This window comes from Arvicanthis niloticus, chromosome 11 (genome assembly GCF_011762505.2).
Source record: "Arvicanthis niloticus isolate mArvNil1 chromosome 11, mArvNil1.pat.X, whole genome shotgun sequence".
Lineage (NCBI taxonomy): Eukaryota > Metazoa > Chordata > Mammalia > Rodentia > Muridae > Arvicanthis > Arvicanthis niloticus.
The window spans coordinates 66,434,058-66,452,839 of NC_047668.1; the positions used below are offsets into that span (position 1 = coordinate 66,434,058).

Genomic DNA, 18,782 nt, shown 5'->3' on the forward strand with positions numbered 1-18,782 from the left:
GACTTTTTAAAATGCTGCTGAGTTCAGATTGCTAATATTGTAATGGGGTTTTTGCATAGAAAAATATCAAAGAATGTGGCATATTTTCCTGGAATTGTGTAAGAGGATACAATTTTGATCTGCAGAATCCATGATTTTGTTTGTTTGTTTGTTTGTTAAAAGTAGGGTGGAGATTAAGAACCAGGCTGGGTGGGATGGTGAAGGTTGTGCTGCCAGCACTTGGAACTGCAAACAAGTTCATCCCTGAAGACTTGCTGGCTGGTCAGTCTAGCTAGTCTATTAGTGAGTTCCAGGCCAGTGAGAGGTCCTGTCTCAGAGAGAGAGAGAGAGAGAGAGAGAGAGAGAGAGAGAGAGAGAGAAAGGAAGAAAAGGATGGATAGATGGAGAGAGGACAAGAAGGGCAAAGAGCACCTGAGGAATGACAACCGAGGCGTTCCTGGTCTTACATACATGTACACACATGTGCACTCACATGTATGCAAACACGAAACATAGGATATTACATAGTTCTCTTTCTTGTGATGTCTTGATTTGAGATCCAGTTGGGAGCATTTCCTCCACTTCCGTTTAGTTTTTGAAGAGTCTGAGGGAGTGCTGATTCTTATTTAAACATTTGGAAAAACTCAACAGGCAAGTCTTGCGCTTTACCTCATAGGGCCCGGCGCATTAAGCTAATTACTAACTCCATTTCTCTTCTTGTTATAGATACAGTCAGGTTAGCTCACCTATTTCCTTGAGATAGCCTTTGAGTTTGTGTCTTCCTATGACTTTTTTTCTGTCCAATTTAATAGTGTTTGATAGGTTTGCCCAGTGTTTATTTCTGTAAGATTAATCTCCTTTCACTTTATGATTTTTTTTTTTTAAATTCACTTTGCCTTTTTACTTCTGGGAGTCTGTCTACTCACTAGAAATTAATTAGCATCTGTGAGGATTCTCTAGTTAATGGCTGCTGTGGTTAAACATCCTCCCCCCCCACACACACACACTGTTTTTAAGGTTGGTTTAATGAGATGCATTTATCTAAACAACTGGCCAAGATGACTGACACAGAGAAGTTCATTTTGTTTGTTGCTGAGTTTTAAGAGAAGATAGATGCTGTTCATAGGATTCAGAAGGCCAGAAAGAGAAGAATAGACACCAGTCAGTGAAAACACTGGGTATGTAGGATGAGGGTGACAGGTGCACATGACCCCATGACTACACATGCAGGTATCAAATATGGGACCAGCTATGGCATAAGTTAAGGGGAAGAAAAGAATTCTTTTTCTGTCAAGACTAATGTCTTTCTCAAGATTCATAGTTCAAGTCAGTAATATTAAGGGATGACACGGCCTCTGGAAGACTAAATAGACTTTTGTTTGTCAATTATAATTACTTCCTAAGCTACCATGTAGAAGCTGACTAAGGAAAAATGTCTTCTAGTTTCCAAATAACACATATACTAATGAATTTTGGGGAAAAACTTAATTGAGGGTTTGAGACTAGATTAAATTCAAACAGGGTGTTCAAGGTTTAATTTAGAATTCTAGGCTGGATTTCTTCAACCATTTGTACACTTGAACACATTTCCCCCCCTTGATAGCTTTGCACTTAAGTCATATGAACTCAGTGTTGAAAAGCATTTAGTAATAATATATGTGTATCTATATATACACACACACTCATAAAAATGCATTTAAAATGGAATGTGATTTTAAAACTCTATTTCAAGCTTTTGGTTTTCACTGCCATGAGTTGCCTCTGTTAATGATAGTAATCAAGAGATTCCCTGCCCCTTCCCCATTCAACCTGGTTTAGGAATAAATTATTCTGCCTTGGGCTCCAGAATTCTATTACAAATGAAAAGGCCAGTAAATCGCATTTTTTCTTTCTCTCAAGGTATTGCACAGCGATGCACAGCAATCAAGTACCACTTTTCTCAGCCAATCCGCTTAAGAAACATCCCTTTCAATTTAACCAAGACAATCCAGCAAGATGAATGGCACCTGCTTCGTAAGTATTCCTGAGAAAGAATTAGACAAAGAAAAAGACAATGATTCCACCACCACCCTCTCATGTTTGAATAGAAAACTGTTCATCTTCTGCACCCTCTGGGCCCAACTGAATGGTCAGACATCCCAAGCATCTGTTCGCTATTCTGTGAACACCGAGTGTTTACAATTCAAGTGTGAGAAAAATCAGGTGTGAGGTACACGACAGGGCCATGTGGTTGTCTACCCAAGTAGCATTGCTAACTAACTTCAGGTAATCGAACCTTGTTGTTTTGTTTTGTTTTAGCTTTAGTTTTAGTTTTAATTATGTGTATTGTAAGGGGATCTATGCAACGGAGTTCAAGAGGCCAGAGGTACCACTAGATGTCCCTGAAGCTGGAGTTACAGGTGGTGGTGAACTACCCAACCTGGGTCCTGGGAACCAAGTTCAGACCATCAAAAGCAAGATTTTTACTATAACCACCCAGCCATCTTCCTCTTCTTAACCTGACTCAATCTCCTTTAAAAACCAAGTTAGCCAGTATACTGACTTGACCTGAACACTGTTCCTTAATTGCCCTCATCTTTGCTTTGCTTATATAACACTTATTTTAGCCACCGTGTTTAGCTCAGATCATTGCATTTTTTGCTGAAATATCTTTATGAATTTATGACAGTTTTCTCAAAGGTAAGAGAGTGTCTCTTATCTCTCTGCATCTCTGTGGAAAGAACCAATCTTTTTAATCATCAAGGAAATGTTGAAAGTCTAGATAAAATCGGGCAGCTCAAAACAAAAAAGGGTGGGTATTTACTTGGAACTCCTTGGTTCAAGCTGCCTTGTGGTGAGTGGCACATGATAGCAAAACAGGACACCGTGTTCTTTCCAGTACGCCCCAGAGTCAGAAGTCAGCAGTGCTGTCTTTTCCAGTGAGCAAGCAGCAAAGTCACATTGTCTGGTGGAGAAAGCCGCTGCGGATACTGTCCTGTTCTCTGAGTACATCACCATATAGAATGAAAGGCTGTGTCTCGATTCTCACTACAAACATGGAGGTCCATACATCATTAAGGTGGCATCTCATATAAATATTGATGACTACTTTAGGACTTAGAAAGTCATTGGATAAATGCCAGATGGTGGTGGTGCAGCCTGCACCACAGAGGCAGAGGCATATCCCCAGCAGAGGCAGAAGGATCTCTGTTCAGGTTTGAGGCCAGCCTGGTCTGCAGAGCGAGTTCCTAGATAGCCAAGGCTACAGAGAAACCCTGTTTCACAAAAACAAAAGAAAAAGAAAAAGTCACTGAATGGATAAAATGTGCTTTATTTTATGAAAACATGATAGACTTCTTTCAAGTTCTTTCTTGCTGGCAAATTTGAACAAGCACTTGTCAGTAGCACCCACTGAGTCATACCTGAGTGGCAGTCCTTCTGTGAGCATGTTTGGAGTTCTTTGTCTCCACTGACTATGAAGACCAGTCTCATTATTATCGACTTTGGTCAGATAGAAAAATCACAGAGCCTTGCAAAGAACCTCATTTCTTTAACTCTACAAGTCCGGGCCTCTTTACCCAGCAAGGCAATGATTTGAACATTAATTATCCTTGGGGGGAGTTTCTAATAGAAGCGTGCTTTTGACACTCAGATGCCTGTTTCTAAGAGAGCCACCCTTGCTGATCTGTACCCTATGTACCAGTAAAGACGACGTGTCTGGAGCTGATGCCAGGCTCCTGTGGGTCATGTCTGACCTTTGTGTTTTGTAGTACCCACAGAAGATAGAACTTCTGAATCACGGGGCACTGGGATGTCGCAGCAAATGACAGCCATTCTTAGTCCTTGTCCTTATATGTGGCCATGCTAAGCTATTTATTCCCTTGTACCAATACTAATTCAGCATATTTAAAGTGTTACTATTTATGGACACCCCTTATTTCGTGATATATATTTTCTATTCTGGGTGGGGGGAAGCCCCGTTTTAATTCAGATTAAAATAATTTAAAAGCTCTGAGCTAGAAATGAGGATTCCCTTGTAAGGACTAGGGAAACAAAGCTGGATGGTGGCACACACCTTTGATCCCAGCACTCAGGAGGCAGAGGCAGGCAGAACTCTGTGAGTTTGAGGCCAGCCTGTTTATACAGAGTTTCACGATAGCCAAGGCTACACAGAGAAACCCTGTCTTGAAAAACAAATAACAATCACCCCTCCCCCAAAAAAACCAGGAGATAGGAAAAGCTGCCTGTGGCTAAGATGCTATGGCCAGTATTGGAAGCTACTGTAGTCCGTCTTCCCTCCACTTAGTGCCCTAGGTATTCCACAGCAGTGGAGAAGCCCACCCTCCAAACCCTGCAATCTGCCAAGTATTACTGCATGTGTATTTTGCTCAAACTTGTTGCCCGGCCTTAGAGGATGCAGGGATGTGTGTGTGTGTGTGTGTGTGTGTGTGTGTGTGTGTGTGTGTTGTTTTAAGAAGAATGTGTTGTTCCAAACAAAGACGCAAGCAAAAGCAGGAAGGACAGAACAGTGAAAAAGTAAAATATCCAGAAGATGGGCAGCGTGAGTATTGCCAAAGTGCTGTACGGGAGAGATACCTTGTATAGATCAGTGGTTCTCAACCATCTCAATGCTATGACCCTTTAATACAGTTCCTCATGTGGTGACCCCCAGCCATCAAATTATTCTTATTGCTGCCTCACAATTGTAATGTTGCTAGTGCTATGAATCATAGTGTAACCATATGATATGCAGAATATCTGATATGCGACCACTGTGAAAGGGTCGTTTGACCCATGAAGGGGTTGTGTCTCACCGCTTGGAAACAGCTGAGACAGATGCCGTCAGTGGAGACTTGTCCCATGGGCATAGTCCCTCGTCTTTTGCCTGGGTAAATAGGCACTCCGCTGTGAGACTTGTACTTGAGGGACAAGAGAGTGTTTATGAGCAGCTGGCTGTCTCGTTCATGCACTTCAGGCTGCTTCCTTCCCTGTGGCGGCTGCATTTTCTCACATGTTTCTTAAATACTTCTTGAAAATAGACAGGAATAGCTAGAAATGAAGAAAGCAACGCTAACTGGCATCCGCGACGCTCAGACAAAACCCGTACAAGCTTGCCTTCCAGGCTCTGTCCTTCAAAGAGGAGATGCCAGGTTAATAACAGTCACTGTGGTATGCTGACCTCCATCTGGGCTGCCCTTTGAAGGCTGAGGATGTGTTTCTCGGATCTTCCTCACCTAATTTACTATGTGTGGTGTTTGTTACTCATGTTTACCCTGGGGTTGTTCCCTCATCTGTTCTGTAGGTGTAACTAACTTCTCCTTGAACATAGAGAAGTAACATTGGCAAAGGTTACTCATCTCAGATACCCACAGCCAATGTACCCACAGATACATGGGATCAGAAGTCCCTAAATCCTTCATCCTGAAGGCCCCAATGTCTGCCTGGGTAGCCTCTTCACACCATGCAAATGGAATTCTTTGTCTTGTAATTTTCAATCGCTTTCCTGAGCCTACCTCTGATCTTGACAATCTGTTTCTGTTTTGAGATTAGATCTAAGAAGAATAACAGCTGGCTTCCTGGGCATGGCGGTGGCTGTCCTGTTGTGTGGCTGCATTGTGGCCACTGTCAGCTTCTTCTGGGAGGAAAGCCTGACCCAGCATGTGGCTGGACTCCTATTCCTCATGACAGGTACACTGCACCATCGGCTTCCTCTCTGCGGCACAGTATTCAGCTTGGTCATATCACAATTAATTTTGGTTTCAGTGGTGAGAAGCAAGCAAGCAGGAGCTCAGTTATCTTTGGTAGAAAATAAAGAATTTAAGGGGAACAGTGTACAAAGTGCATTGGCCAATTTCCCCACAGTAGCATTAGTAGGTCAGAGGAAAGTGTCCTGTATTCATTCTCAATTGGAGTCAATGCTGGCATTTTCTGCCTTATTGCTTAATTCTATGACTTGGAGAGAAAGGTCAGTAGCTAAAAGTCCCCTCATAGTTCATGTACTGGGCATGGTGTCCTTGGCATTACTGTTGGGGAATTTCCTGTGTCGGGGGCTGCTCTTGGTCTTAGAGACATAGAGAAGAGAGCAGGCAGCATCTCTGCCCCATTTTTATTGTGGAGAGACATAAGAAATGATTTGTGTTAGCAATAAAAACTGTGAAGAAAAAGCAGGGTACAGTCGGGTTGGGAGAGGCTGAAGCAGCAATTTCTGAGTTAAATCATGAGAAGCAGCAGAAGTTGGGAGAGACCTGTGGGCTGGAGATGCCACCAGCCCCAAATCCTGAGCAGGAGTCAGGTGAGCATATTCTAAGAAGGATAGGTAGGAGACGGAAAGGAACCCCACAACGTGGGAGCCATGGTCAGGACCAAATCCTTAGAGCTCTCTCAATGAAGAGGAGAGAGGGGAGCATGGATTTGAAGTGAAAGTGGTGGGAACTGCTAGGAAGTTTAATGGAAGGATGACTTTACTTAAAACATGAGGGGTGTGGAAAGGTGGCTAGGTTTTGTTGGTTGGTTGGTTGGTTGGCTGGTTGATTGGTTGGTTGGTAACAAGTAAGGGGTATTTTTGTTTATAAAGGAGTTGGGAGCTGGGTCAATGGCTAACGGAAGGAGGCTGCAGAGAAGACATGGTTTGCTTTTCAGCCTTCACAAGAAGTTAAGGTGTGAATAATGAAAGAATGCCAAGTTAAGTTTCCCAAAGTAGTAGCAGTCCCCGGAGAAGAGCCGACACTACCTCAGATGGCCATTCCATTCCAGCCCAAGGAGTCCTAGAGCTTCATAGTCAGTAAAAATGCCTTCCTTTGTTCTCCCCTCTGTTAGTTGTACTGCAAGTTTCTGGGTTCTAGCCCAGTGTACATCAAAGATGTTTAGCTTTTGTTTTGCTTTTTTTTTTTTTTTTTTTTTTTTTTTTTTTTGTTTTTTTTTTGTTTTTTTTGTTTTTTTTGTTTTTTTTTTTTTTTTTTTTTTTTTTTTTTTTTTTTTTTTTTTTAATAAGATCTTGCTAAGTAGCTCTGGATAGCCTGGAACTTCTACATAACCCAGGCTGGCTTCGAACCTGCAGCTTCAGAGTGTAAACTTCCTGCCCCTGCGTCCCGAGTGCTGAGGTCTCCATGTGCACACTATTGTGCCTGGCTGCTTCCCCCAAATGCCGTAGAGGCCCCACACCAGAAGCCACAGGAGGGTTTTTTTTTTTTTTAAGGCCACCTTTTACTATAGGTGATGCATGAGCACTCAAACATGTTCATAGTGTAAAACAGTTATTAGTGTTGAAATAAATCACAAGGCCACACGCAGCCAGATCTACCAGTTCTCCTGCACAGGCCACAGATATGATTTTGCAGAAAGGAAGGTGCAAGTCCAGTGTTTGTCAGTCACACAGAAGGGCTGACAGTTTTCAGGGTGCTATGCTCATCGGTCGGTCGGTCACTTGAAGTGGGATGCAGGGAGGCTCCTTTTGGTTTTGTTACTACAAACAATGCCTTTACACTCCTTCCAGAACCCTGAGATAATGGTCAGTCCTGTAGATTCTGCAGGATTCTACATTAGGAGGATGTAGTTAGCTGGAGCACCTTCTCGGGCGATGGCAGGCAGCGAGCGCTCTGAAGGGTTAAAAGCATTGATTTTAATTAAGCAGGCTGTCTTCACCAGCTCCAAGACAGCAGCCCTCCCACAGACTTTTGATGCTAAACTTAGCCCCTTCTAATATGCTGGCGTCTTCATTCTCTGCCTGGACTGATTACCCAGCCCTTCAATGAAGAGCCCCAGTGATGTGACAGTTGAGATGTTAAATCGGAAAGTGTAGAGCACAGTCTTCCTCCTTCTGCCATGTGGCACATGGGCCAGCCTTGAGGACCTGCAGGTAAAACAACCGCTTCTGGACCATCTGTGTATCTGAGATATGAGCTGCAGCACCATATGCCAAGAGCCCACTCCGCAGCCTTTCGAGGGTTCCTGGAGAGGGACCTGGGGTAGGCATCCTCCCAGGGGCTTCACATTAGACCCGTGATATCACAAGCTCTGCGATTACACAGGCAACCACGTGAAAGACTGAGTCAGTGAGACCTCCTTTTTCCAGCTTGAAGTTCCTGCCCATTGCTAGAGTGTGACATTTCCACTGCAGTGTGAATACTCTGTCCACATTAAATGAAGCTTTTGGATTGGGGAGATCACTCACTCAGTAAAGTGATTGCTGATCCAAAGTATAAGGGCCTCAGTTTAATCCTCAGAATTCACATAAAAATAAAATTCTGGATATAGTAGTACTGTGTGCTTGTAATCTCACTGGTGGAGAGGTAGAGGCTTTGTAGGGCTTGCTGGCCAGCCAGCCATTTCTATTTGGTGAGCTCCAGGCAGGCCATAAGAGCCCTGGTCTCAAAAAGAAATGGTTAGCAGAGTTCCTAAGGATGACACCAGGGTCGTCCTGAGACGTCCTCCACATACATGTGCACATTCATACACTCATGTACATTTCCATAGACACATGCAAAAAACTATAAATAAATGAAACATTCTATTAGATGAGCATAGTAACGTGGCTGCAGTCGTTACCATTAAAGGGTTAATTTGTTCAATATTATCAGTTTTAATATAATTTTTGTTTGTTATAGAATTTTAATCTATCTTTTATTACAGTATGTGTGTGTGTGTGTGTGTGTATGTGTGTGTTTTGGTCAGAGGACAAGTTGTGGGACTCAGTTTTTGCCTTCCATTATGTGGCTTTCTAGGATTAAACTCAAGCCTCACAAGGGCCTTTATCTGCTAAAACCTCTCCCTGGCCAATAACTATTTTTTAATACAGCAGAAATCTCAAAAAAAAAAAAAAATAGAATAAAGCTTGTATTCAATTCTCCTCCCTTGGTGTACGTCTCACTACCAACTTTATCCATTGTTCTTCATGGGCTGAAGCCTTCTGGGAGAGCACACATAGCTTGTGACACTCCCATGCTATCAGCAAGAGGAAGAGACATCGTTCAGGCAGCCCCCTCAAAGCATCAGGAGCAGTTAGCATTCATCCTGGCCTGACCCTTCCTTTGCTTCAGTGCATCTAAATAAAAGGAGCCTGCTGAAGAAGGTCTTATCCTAGTGATCTAGGCTATCCATCAACTCCAATCCTAAACCACGGGCCCTTAATACATTATCTAAAACCCTGGGGACTAAATGTGTTTTGGAATTCAAGACTTAACTATTTTATTTTAGAAAGAGAAGGTGGCATATGTATTCTGTTTTATCTAGAATGTCGGCAAGGTTTGGGGCATTGTTGCAAAATCAAATACATTAACATTTCTGCAACAAAATGCATGAATATCCACACTAAGCTGGATCAATGAGGACTGTGATAACCTTACCTGAGGGAGGGGACACTTTGCCTCTCAAGGAAATTGATGCAATATTACAGAAAAGGATTAGATTTTTTTGTTAAGGAATTGCAGATTGTGTATCTTTTCATCGTGTTCATTTACTTATTTTTTATACGTTTTCTCTGTATCTAGTAGGCCTGCCACACCATTAAACTAAGGCAACAGAGACGAGGCTTTTTGAGTAATCTATGTGAAAAGGAGCAGGTCCATTTTGCTGAAAGGGCAAGAAGACCAGAATGATGGGCAAGCTCTCTGTTAAAGGCACAGGGAAAATAAAATCGATGTTTATGCCTTTGGGTGTTGTAGTTGGTTATTTATCAAGCAGGCTGAGCGGAATGAAGCAGCTTCTGCTCTTCAGCCTTTTAAGCACATCAAAGGAGGGAGGTCAAAAAAGAATGGGCCTCGGTTACCCTAATTACATCTTCCGAGCTGGCCACGGGCACCTCAGAGGTTTTAGGGCAGGAAATCAGGCTGATGATCTGGGAAGGTGGCATGAGTTTATCTGCTGTCCCGAACTAAAAATATCCCCTCCAGTCCTGCTCTTCTGTGATGTCATGGTGTGCTCTAATTAAGAATATCGGAAAAACAAAAAAAAAAACAAAAACAAAAAAAAACCTCTTTAATATTTTATAAGGGAAGTAGCCACATGCAGGGGTTATCAGGAAACCAGTAATTATTCATTCTTTGAAGATATTCTCAGCGACCGCCAGGAGCAAGCTCAGGACAGGTATAGGAGGAGCTGAGAGTTCTCCATCTTCATCTGAAGGCAGTTAGAAGACTGGCTTCCAGGCAGCTAGAAGTCTTAAAGCCCACCCCCACAGTGACACACCTACCCCAAAGCTACACCTCCTAATAGTGCCACTCCCTGGGCCAAGCATATTCAAACCATGACAGTTTTGTTCTGTTTTGCCCTTGGGTTCATGGTTTCAGAGTTTTAAGTTCACGGTTTCTTGGCCCCTTTGCTTTGGGCCCATAGACAGAATGAGCACATGGAATTCCAACAGCCCCCTCAAGAGTATACCTGTGTGACCTAATTTTCTTCTATCAGTCCCCATCTGCCAAAGGTGCCTCCGTCTCCCAGTCATGCTCACTGTTACATGTAATAACAGAAGGGTCAGCTTCAGGAAGGAGGCTGACACATAACCACCTGCCTTTCTCGAGCTGGCTACTCCATTTTATTATTATAGATAACATTTGTTATATGATTTCGAGATCTGGAACAGAAGCTAATGTTAATTCCCCTCTCCCTCTCCTCCCCCACAACAGTCTTCCCTTTTCTCCTGACTTTTTGGCTCATGGGATAATTATGTGTTAGCTTCCTTTCTCAGGCCCACCACTGACATACAGTTATTATTACTATTATATTTAACACTCACATGCAGATAAACAAAGCTTTGACACTTGACCTCTGATGGATGTTTAAACTACAAACCATAACAATACAAATTGGATCTAAGAGTGAGGGTGGAAACTGAAAGCAAGCAAAAATAGTCTATATTTTGCTCACTGGACTGGGTTCAGGGCGGGGGGGCGGGGGGACAAATTTTAGCTTTAGGGAGCTTCAGACCCTGGCATCTTGGAGGGAAAAAAAAAAGAAATCCAGTTAGAGACACTCCACACAGCATCTTTGAGGTCTGCATTCACCAAGGGCCCAAGAAAACTTCATTCAGGGCACAAGGCAAAGAGGAACCTTTACTGAGGTCATGTCTTCAGATCAAGTGGGTCCTTACCACCTTTTTCTATTCAGCATGAATATGGGGTGTAATAATAAAATACATCACACCAAAAACAGTTTCATAGAGTTGGTGGAAGGAAGGGGCCGTTCATAAAAATAAACATTTATTCAGAAAGCAACAGATGCAAGCTGTTGCTTTTTTTTTTTTTTTGAGCTTAGTTTTCTAACTACTATAGTCACAAAGATGTCTTAGAAAATAAACTTATTCTGGGTCTTATTTTGGATTAGCAGAATTATGAGCGTTTGACACTATAAGAGACTTGGGTTGCCAAGTCCTGAGATACACTAAGACTCAAGGGAAGGCTAGGCAGTATCAGGGTCACACAGAGCTGAGACTAGAACGTGTGTTTCTTGCAGCCCAGCCCTGTGTGTTTTACATCAAAGGATGCTTGGGAAGTCTAAGTTTGAGCTGAAGCTTGCAGAGGTCACAGAGACTGTGCTTTGTTAAGATGCTTGCTTTTAGGCAGTCAGCCGTGTGCACACATCGGAGAGTGAGATGCAGCTGTTTTCCCTGGGTCATGGTTCTACCATGATGGCCTACCTGTGGCTTCTCCAGAGATCAAGTCCATCCTCCTCTGCCCCCCACAACAGGCTTATTGTTCTAGCATTCCTCTAGGGTCTTGCTGTGCACAAACATGGCTTTCGTTGTCAGCGCAATCATGTGCACAGACGTGATTGTGCACAAGCTCTTCACAGGACTTGGTAAAAGCAGGGAAGTATTCTTTTAAATGCTCTATGCCTTGATAAAAGAATGACTTCCATCCTAGTTTCCCTTGTGGACAATTTGAGTGGTACATCTGCTTTTTAAGGAAAAAAGAAAGAGAGAGAGGGAGGGAGGGAGGGGGGAGGAGAGAGAGAGAGAGAGAGAGAGAGAGAGAGAGAGAGAGAGAGAGAGAGAGAGAAAAAAGAAAAGAAAAGAAAAGAAAAGAAAAGAAAAGAAAAGAAACCACAGAAAGAAGTCAATAGATAATACTTGGTTCAGAAAAACAACAATCATTTATTTTAGAGATTAGAGACAAAGCCAGACCCCCCCCCCAAAATAGCAAATTATCTCAGATAGAGCACCAAAAAAAGACTATATTTTCCAAGTGCACCTCTGAAACAAGATTTAAGTAATATGCCCTAGCGTGATGTGAGTGAAGCAGGAGCCCAGAACTCAGAAAGGGATCTTTATCCTGCCTGTTGCTGCCTGCTCTGTTTGTTTCCCGCTAGTGGCTTTGATTTCCAAAGCTGCAGATTAAAACAGGGGTTGGGCTCTGGCTTCTTTTTGCCTGTCTTTCCAGTTCTAAAATCTGTGCCTCATGTATCCCCAAGGATATGAAAGCCATTTCCCGGCAATCAGTTGCCACTTCCTTTGTCCACAGGGATAATCCAGGGCATGATGAGGGACTCTGTAGAGTTTAGACATTCTGACACTTGATTGAATGCCAGTTTCTGTTTTCATTCGTTTGTTTTATTTCATGAACTCAACAAACACCCTGTTCTCATCCTATGCCCCTGCCGATAAATTGTCCCTAAGAGGACAATTTATCCTAAAGGTGAATCATTGTTTGAGCACTAAAAAGTTCTTTTATTAGTGTTCTGGGGTGTGTGTGTATGTGTTTGTGTGTGTGTTATGGAGTGTGTGTAGTGTGTGTGTGTGTTGTTGTGTATATATGTGTGTGTGGTGTGTGTGTTATATGTTTTATATGTGTATGTATGTGTGTGTGTGTGGTGTGTGTATGTATGTGTGGTGTGTGTATGTGTGTGTTGTGGTATGTGTGTGTGGTGTGTGTATGTGTGTGTGATGTGGTGTGTGTATGTGTGTGTTATGTGGTGTGTGTATGTGTGTGTGTGATGTGGTGTGTGGAGTGTGTGTGGTGTGTGTGTGTGTGTGGTATGTGTGTGTGCACATGAGTGTGCTTACACATGTACACACCTACATACTGGAAGTCAGAGGGTAACCTCAGGTGACAAGCTTTGCGTTTTGTATTTTGACAGTGTCCCTTACTGGCCCAGTGAGCTAGACTGTCTAGCAAGCTGGGAGGATATCTATCTGCCTATCTTTATCCTTTTAGGGCTGTGATTATAAGTAAGTGCCACAGGATTGGCTTTTTATATTGGTATCAAACCAAGATCTTCATGCTTGAGAAGTAAGAACTTTACCAAATGACCTTTGTTTTGTCTGTCCAATCCTGATTTTAGTGTTCTTAAAGGACAATTGTTTATACACATATTGATATAATAAGGTAAATTTTGGTACACACACACACACACACATATGTGTGTGTCACTCAAATTAATTACAATTTGCATGATTGAAGTGAACAATACATTTACTAAGATATTTATATCAATTCCAAATTCCTAGACTTAGTTTATAGTATTTGGAAGTATTAATTATTTTATTTTTTAAAAAATTGCTGAAGTTCTATCCTCCAACAAATGGCCCCTTCTAATAATTCATTTTATAGGCAACATGATAAATATAATAATCATCATTAAAAAGAAAAGATGATATATTTGTATAATGATTGCAACTATATGAAAACGTAGGTCTGATATAGAACAAAGGAAATGACAGCTGGTTTATGTTAGATTTGAGACGTTAGATTTTTTCCTACTAAAAACAGAATTGTTAAGGGCTGGAATATCCTCTGAAAGTAAGGTGCTTGCCTTGTGTGCCTGCAGCCCTGGGTTCAGTCTCCAGCACTGCCTAAAACCAGGCATTGATTAGGCACTGCCTAAACAGGCTTTGATTCCAGCACTCCAGCAGTGGTGACTACAAGGTCATCCTCCCCACTTGTGAGTTCCATGCCAGCCTGGGCTAAAAGTGTCTCAGAAAAACAAACAACAACAACCAAAAAACATGACCTGGGAGACAGCTCCATTGGTAGCATGCTGGTTTTCTTGAGAGTTGGAGTTTAATCTCCAGCCCTGGGGAAGCAGAGAAAAGGATGTCTGAGTCTCACTACCCAACCAGCTTGCTCTACTTGGTTGAGCTCCAGGCTTTCGAGAGACCTTGTCTCAAAAAGAAAAGGGGAGAACACCTCAAGATGACACCCAAGATCATCTTCTGTCCTCCGTGCATACCTGCTCATGTACATGTGCATGTGCCATGTACATGTGCCAGCACATAGACACTCATACATGTATACACACATACACACTTGCACACACGCACATGTGCACACACATACACAAAACCAAAAACCAGATTTTTTATCAAATTATTTTTTTAATTTTTATTTTGTGTATATAAGTACACTGTAGCTGTTTTCAGACACACCAGAAGAAGGCATCAGATCCCAGCACAGATGGTTGTGAGCCACCACGCGGTTGCTGAGAATTAAACTCAGGACCTCTGGAAGAGCAGACACTGCTCTTAACTGCTGAGCCATCTCTCAAGACCCCATTGTTAAGTTATTTTTAAAAAAAAAATAAAAACAAACCTAGATTGAAACATGCATAGTTACTTAAACTAGGCAAAACAAACCCGAACGATTCCAGTTGTCAGAATTTTCATTGCTGTCTGTCACAGCTTCTTAAAGGAATCCATTCAAGTGAAAAAATTCCAGGTGTCCCTGGCTTTGGAGTGATCTGGGTTGTATAAAGGCTTGTCTGGCGTCTGCCTGGTTACCAGCAAAGCCCAACTGACCCTTCTGTTCTCTCTGTGTCCAGGGATATTTTGCACCATCTCGCTCTGCACGTACGCCGCCAGTGTCTCCTATGATTTGAACCGGGTCCCGAAGCTAATTTACAGCCTGCCTCATGATGTGGAACACGGCTACAGCTGGTCTATCTTTTGTGCCTGGTGCAGCTTAGGTTTTATTGTGGCAGCTGGAGGTCTCTGCATCGCTTATCCGTTTATTAGCCGGACCAAGATTGCACATCTAAAGTCTGGCAGGGACTCCACGGTATGACTGTCTGCACCGAAGAAGGCCCGGCTGCGGAACGGAGCGGGTCTGAGCTCCATTAGGGGGCAGAACTGAGTTCACATCAGGGTTCCAAGCACAATGAGGTCTTTTACATTCCAACCTGTTGCCTGCAGCCCTTTCCGGATGACTGATAGAAAATCATGCAGAACTTCCCAACCTTTCTAAGGACAAGACAGCAGTGGGTTCAAGTGCTTTAAATGACTGTTTATGCTTTGATTGTGTGGAGTGAGGAACTCGCTGCAGGACATTTGTGGGCATCAGAAAAGAGGAACAGCGGTGGAAAAAATTTGTATGGTTTCCATTTATTTCAGAAAGTTTGTATATAACGATTACCCGAGAGTCGTTTCTATTTGCAAGAGGATTCATAACAAAACGAGTATAATTTTCTTGTCACTGTGCCAGGCTTGTTGGATTTTAATGCAGCATCTTCAGAACTCGTCCTGATGGCGTCTTGTTGTGTCAGCACCTGATATTTGTGCATTATTTGTGAATGTTCCTTGTCACAAGAGGATTCTCTTCTGCCGCCTTATTACTTTTAATGAATTGAAGTCCACTCTCTGTCTTTGTACTGGAGTTCAAACGCATAAGAATGACAGACAGCCGTGTAAGAGCTGATCCGGAACACTATGCAGCATCGTTTGAAGTCTTCTCTGTTGTTTGGCTTGCGTCTCTTTATGTTAACTGGATTTCTGCATTAAATGACTGCCCTCTTGTTAATTTAGCTGTGCCTTTTTTTTTTTTCTGTCTTTTAGTTGGGTCAGCAAGTCTTTCTTTTTTTTTCTTTTTCAGATCAGTTGAGAACTCTATTTTGTGAACTATATTTTGTTTTCGATTATTATTTTTGTTTGTTTGGTTGGTTGGTTTGGTTTGTTTTTTCAAGGCAAGGTCTTACTAGGTACCGTGACCTCCAACTCACTGTCTAACCCAGGCTGGCTTTGAACTTGGAGTGATCCTACTGCCTGGGCTTTCTGAGTGCTGGGATTACAGACATGAGTCACCATGTCCAAATTCCACTAAGCCCAGTTGCTTTATGTGATTAAGCTGGCCATGACTATTTATCTTCTTTTTTTTTTTTTTGGCAATTATATGTTTGCTATTGATAGATGTTGTTCTCAAACATTTCAAATATTAGGTTTTAAATTTCACTACCATATCTAAGTCCCCCTCCATTTACTGCCTGTCTGGTGTTCATTCCGTGATACACATGGGGCTCGCTTGGCCTTATGGATTTTTCAACTTCACATAGCGGCACAACAGAAACACCTGGAAAGTTCTCTAGCAGGACAGTAAACTCAAGGTCCAAAGGTGAGCATCAGCTTGAATTAACCAAACCAAACCAAACCAACACCCAGAAATCCTGACATGCATCTAAGACTGAGAAAAACCACCATTTGGGTCAGAATGTGACTTACTTCCGAAGGCACCGACTAAGCTAGCTAACTTACCAAGCACTGACCCTGAGCCCCCAGTTGGGCTGTGCTTGGAGTTTTTCCAGATGTTACTTTACCCATTTCTCTCGAAAGCTCCACCAGACAGAGATAATTTCAGGGGAACTGAGGACCAAGAATGAGAACATTTGCTTCATTTTTTTTCCCACTTAAAATCTTCCCACTGTTTTCTCATCTTCCAGAGGAGGACTGGACACTAAGCTGTTCCTTCTTGTTCAAGACCAGCTCCTATTTCATGTGACACTGTGTGATAAGGTTGTGATAATAGGGGGAAATGCTGCATCCTCAGTAAGACTGTTTCAGATTTTAATTTCACTGAAGAAACTTCATTCTTTAAAAGCCCGTCTTAGTGGCTGAAGATGTACCTCAGTTGGCAGAGCCTTTGCTTAACATGTCAAAGCCCTGGGTTTAATCCCTTTCATTTTATAGATTGGGCATGGTGGCACATGCCTGTAATCCCAGAACTTGAGAAGAGGCCAGAGGATCAGAAGTCCGGGTCATATTTGACTACTTCAAAGTGAATTTGAGGCCAGCCTGGGCTACATTGAGACCGTCTCAAACAACAGCACCTGACAAATTCAGTATTTAGAAAAAGAAAAATAATAATTTATCCAAGAGTGAATGAGGTTTATTTCCAAGTTTCAGTGCCCACACATCATCCTGGGGGCTGCTGGGAAAAGGTAGTGATAACAAGAGCCCCTCCCCAAGTGCTCCCCCCTAGAGTCCACACACTGCTGAGGCCCCAGGCAACATCCACATTCACATTCACAGTCTCTCCAGCCTGTTTAACCAACCAGTCTCTCTAGATGAGATCAATGCATCCAGAAAGGGGTAATTATTTTCATTTATTACTTATGTGGGAATTTCTCAAAGGAGGAGAGTGCTTGCTTTGAAGTCCTTTTGAAAGATCCCCATAGAAGATGTCAGGCCTCTTGAACATTTATATTCTAGCCACCAACAGCAGTGTCTGAGCGAGTTACTTTTGAAGTCTCCAAGACTCTTCCTGGTGGTTTGAGGTGAGGATGGAAGAAAGCTTCGCTGTCGCAGAAGGTGGAAAGGGTCACACACTGGACAGGTTCCTAGGAAGCCTGGGGAGTTCACAGAATCCAAACAGGAGCTGGCAAGAGCCTCCCGGCTCTAAGAGCTGGAAATGTGGGGAATGAGCCTGGCTAAGATTCCCCCATTTCTGTTTACTGTCCGGGCAGTGAGTGAATGGTGTCAATATTGGGCATTTACCCTTCATCTTGGGGCCCTCCTAGGGGTGTTTCTTTAGCTAGCACTTGAGTGAGACTGGTTGAGATGGCTGAGCAGGACTCTGTGTGGGATGAAAAATTCTTGGTATTCTTTGCTCATTCGCTTCTCTGTTTTTTATTGCATGTGTGAGAAGACGATTTCTTTGTCTCAGAGGATTTTGATGGGCAGTAAGTAGAGGTAGCTGAGTTCATTTGAAGTGGGGACCAGAGTGGAAGAGTCACAGGAGGGACTCCTTATGCTGGAATTGCCCAAGGGCACCTCAGAGACAGCAGAGGGAAGAGGGAGGTGACTTAGCTGTACCCTCCCTGCGGTATCAGGATGTCCAGGGATTCTGGGGCTCTTGGAATAAAAACTCCCATATCTAAGCAGTATGAGACTTGTACGCTTTTGTACAAAGCACTGTAGTCCTCTGACTTCCATACATGGGTGTACATTAACAACTGCTGGATGACAGGGCACACTCTTTAATCCCAGCACTGGAGAGGCAGAGGCAGATGGATCTCTGAGTTCCCGGCCAGCCTGATCTATAGAGCAAGTTCCAGGACAGCCAGGGCTATATAGAGAAACCCTGTCTCGAAAAACCACACATAGAACAAAACAAACAAACAAACAAAGACAAAAGCACTCATATCCCAAGACCAGATTCAAAAGCTGGGAAGAACCAAGCCTTGGTCAGGGTCTTCCTGGTAGGGGCTTTGTAGTGGCTAGGGACATTGATTGACCAATCTTTTTTTTTTTTTTTTTTTTTTTTGTAATGTTGCTGCTTTAGTCCTGTAAGGTAAGGCTTTGAATGATGAGTGGATTTACAGAGCATCTGAGATTTCAGGCTGAAAAAAAAATCACACCTACCTGCCACATAGGGATAACATTTAGCAAAGAAGGCTTTAGCGGAAGCCCCGATGAGAGGGCCACGGGGTCTACACTGCCCCGCTTTTGAACTGCCTTGTCTGCGGTTCATTTGCATTGTTAGAACCTTGACCACCCGCTCTGAAGAAACCCTGCCTCTTTCTTTGGATCATGGGGGCTCTTAAAAGTCAAGAGTGTCAGAACATAATATCCCCCATAAAATTAATTACACATTTCAACAAATATTTCCGAACACCTACTGCTCTGCTGG

The 18,782-nt window shown here is 42.8% G+C and overlaps 1 protein-coding gene across 3 annotated transcripts in view; it reads left to right on the top strand.

Annotated features, from left to right (window-relative positions):
- Tmem178a (transmembrane protein 178A) overlaps window positions 1–15,684 on the top strand; it is a 55,268-nt gene extending 39,584 nt beyond the window's left edge. For 2 of the 3 annotated variants that reach the window (XM_034513758.2, XM_076942351.1), the window contains exons 2-4: window positions 1,879–1,992; window positions 5,509–5,646; window positions 14,707–15,684. In XM_034513758.2, coding sequence (XP_034369649.1) covers window positions 1,879–1,992; window positions 5,509–5,646; window positions 14,707–14,948 — 494 coding nt within the window. In that variant the 3' untranslated portion in view covers window positions 14,949–15,684. The remainder of the gene's footprint in view (window positions 1–1,878; window positions 1,993–5,508; window positions 5,647–14,706) is intronic. The other variant, XM_076942350.1, reaches the window with a different exon arrangement.
- The last annotated feature ends 3,098 nt before the right edge of the window (window positions 15,685–18,782 follow it).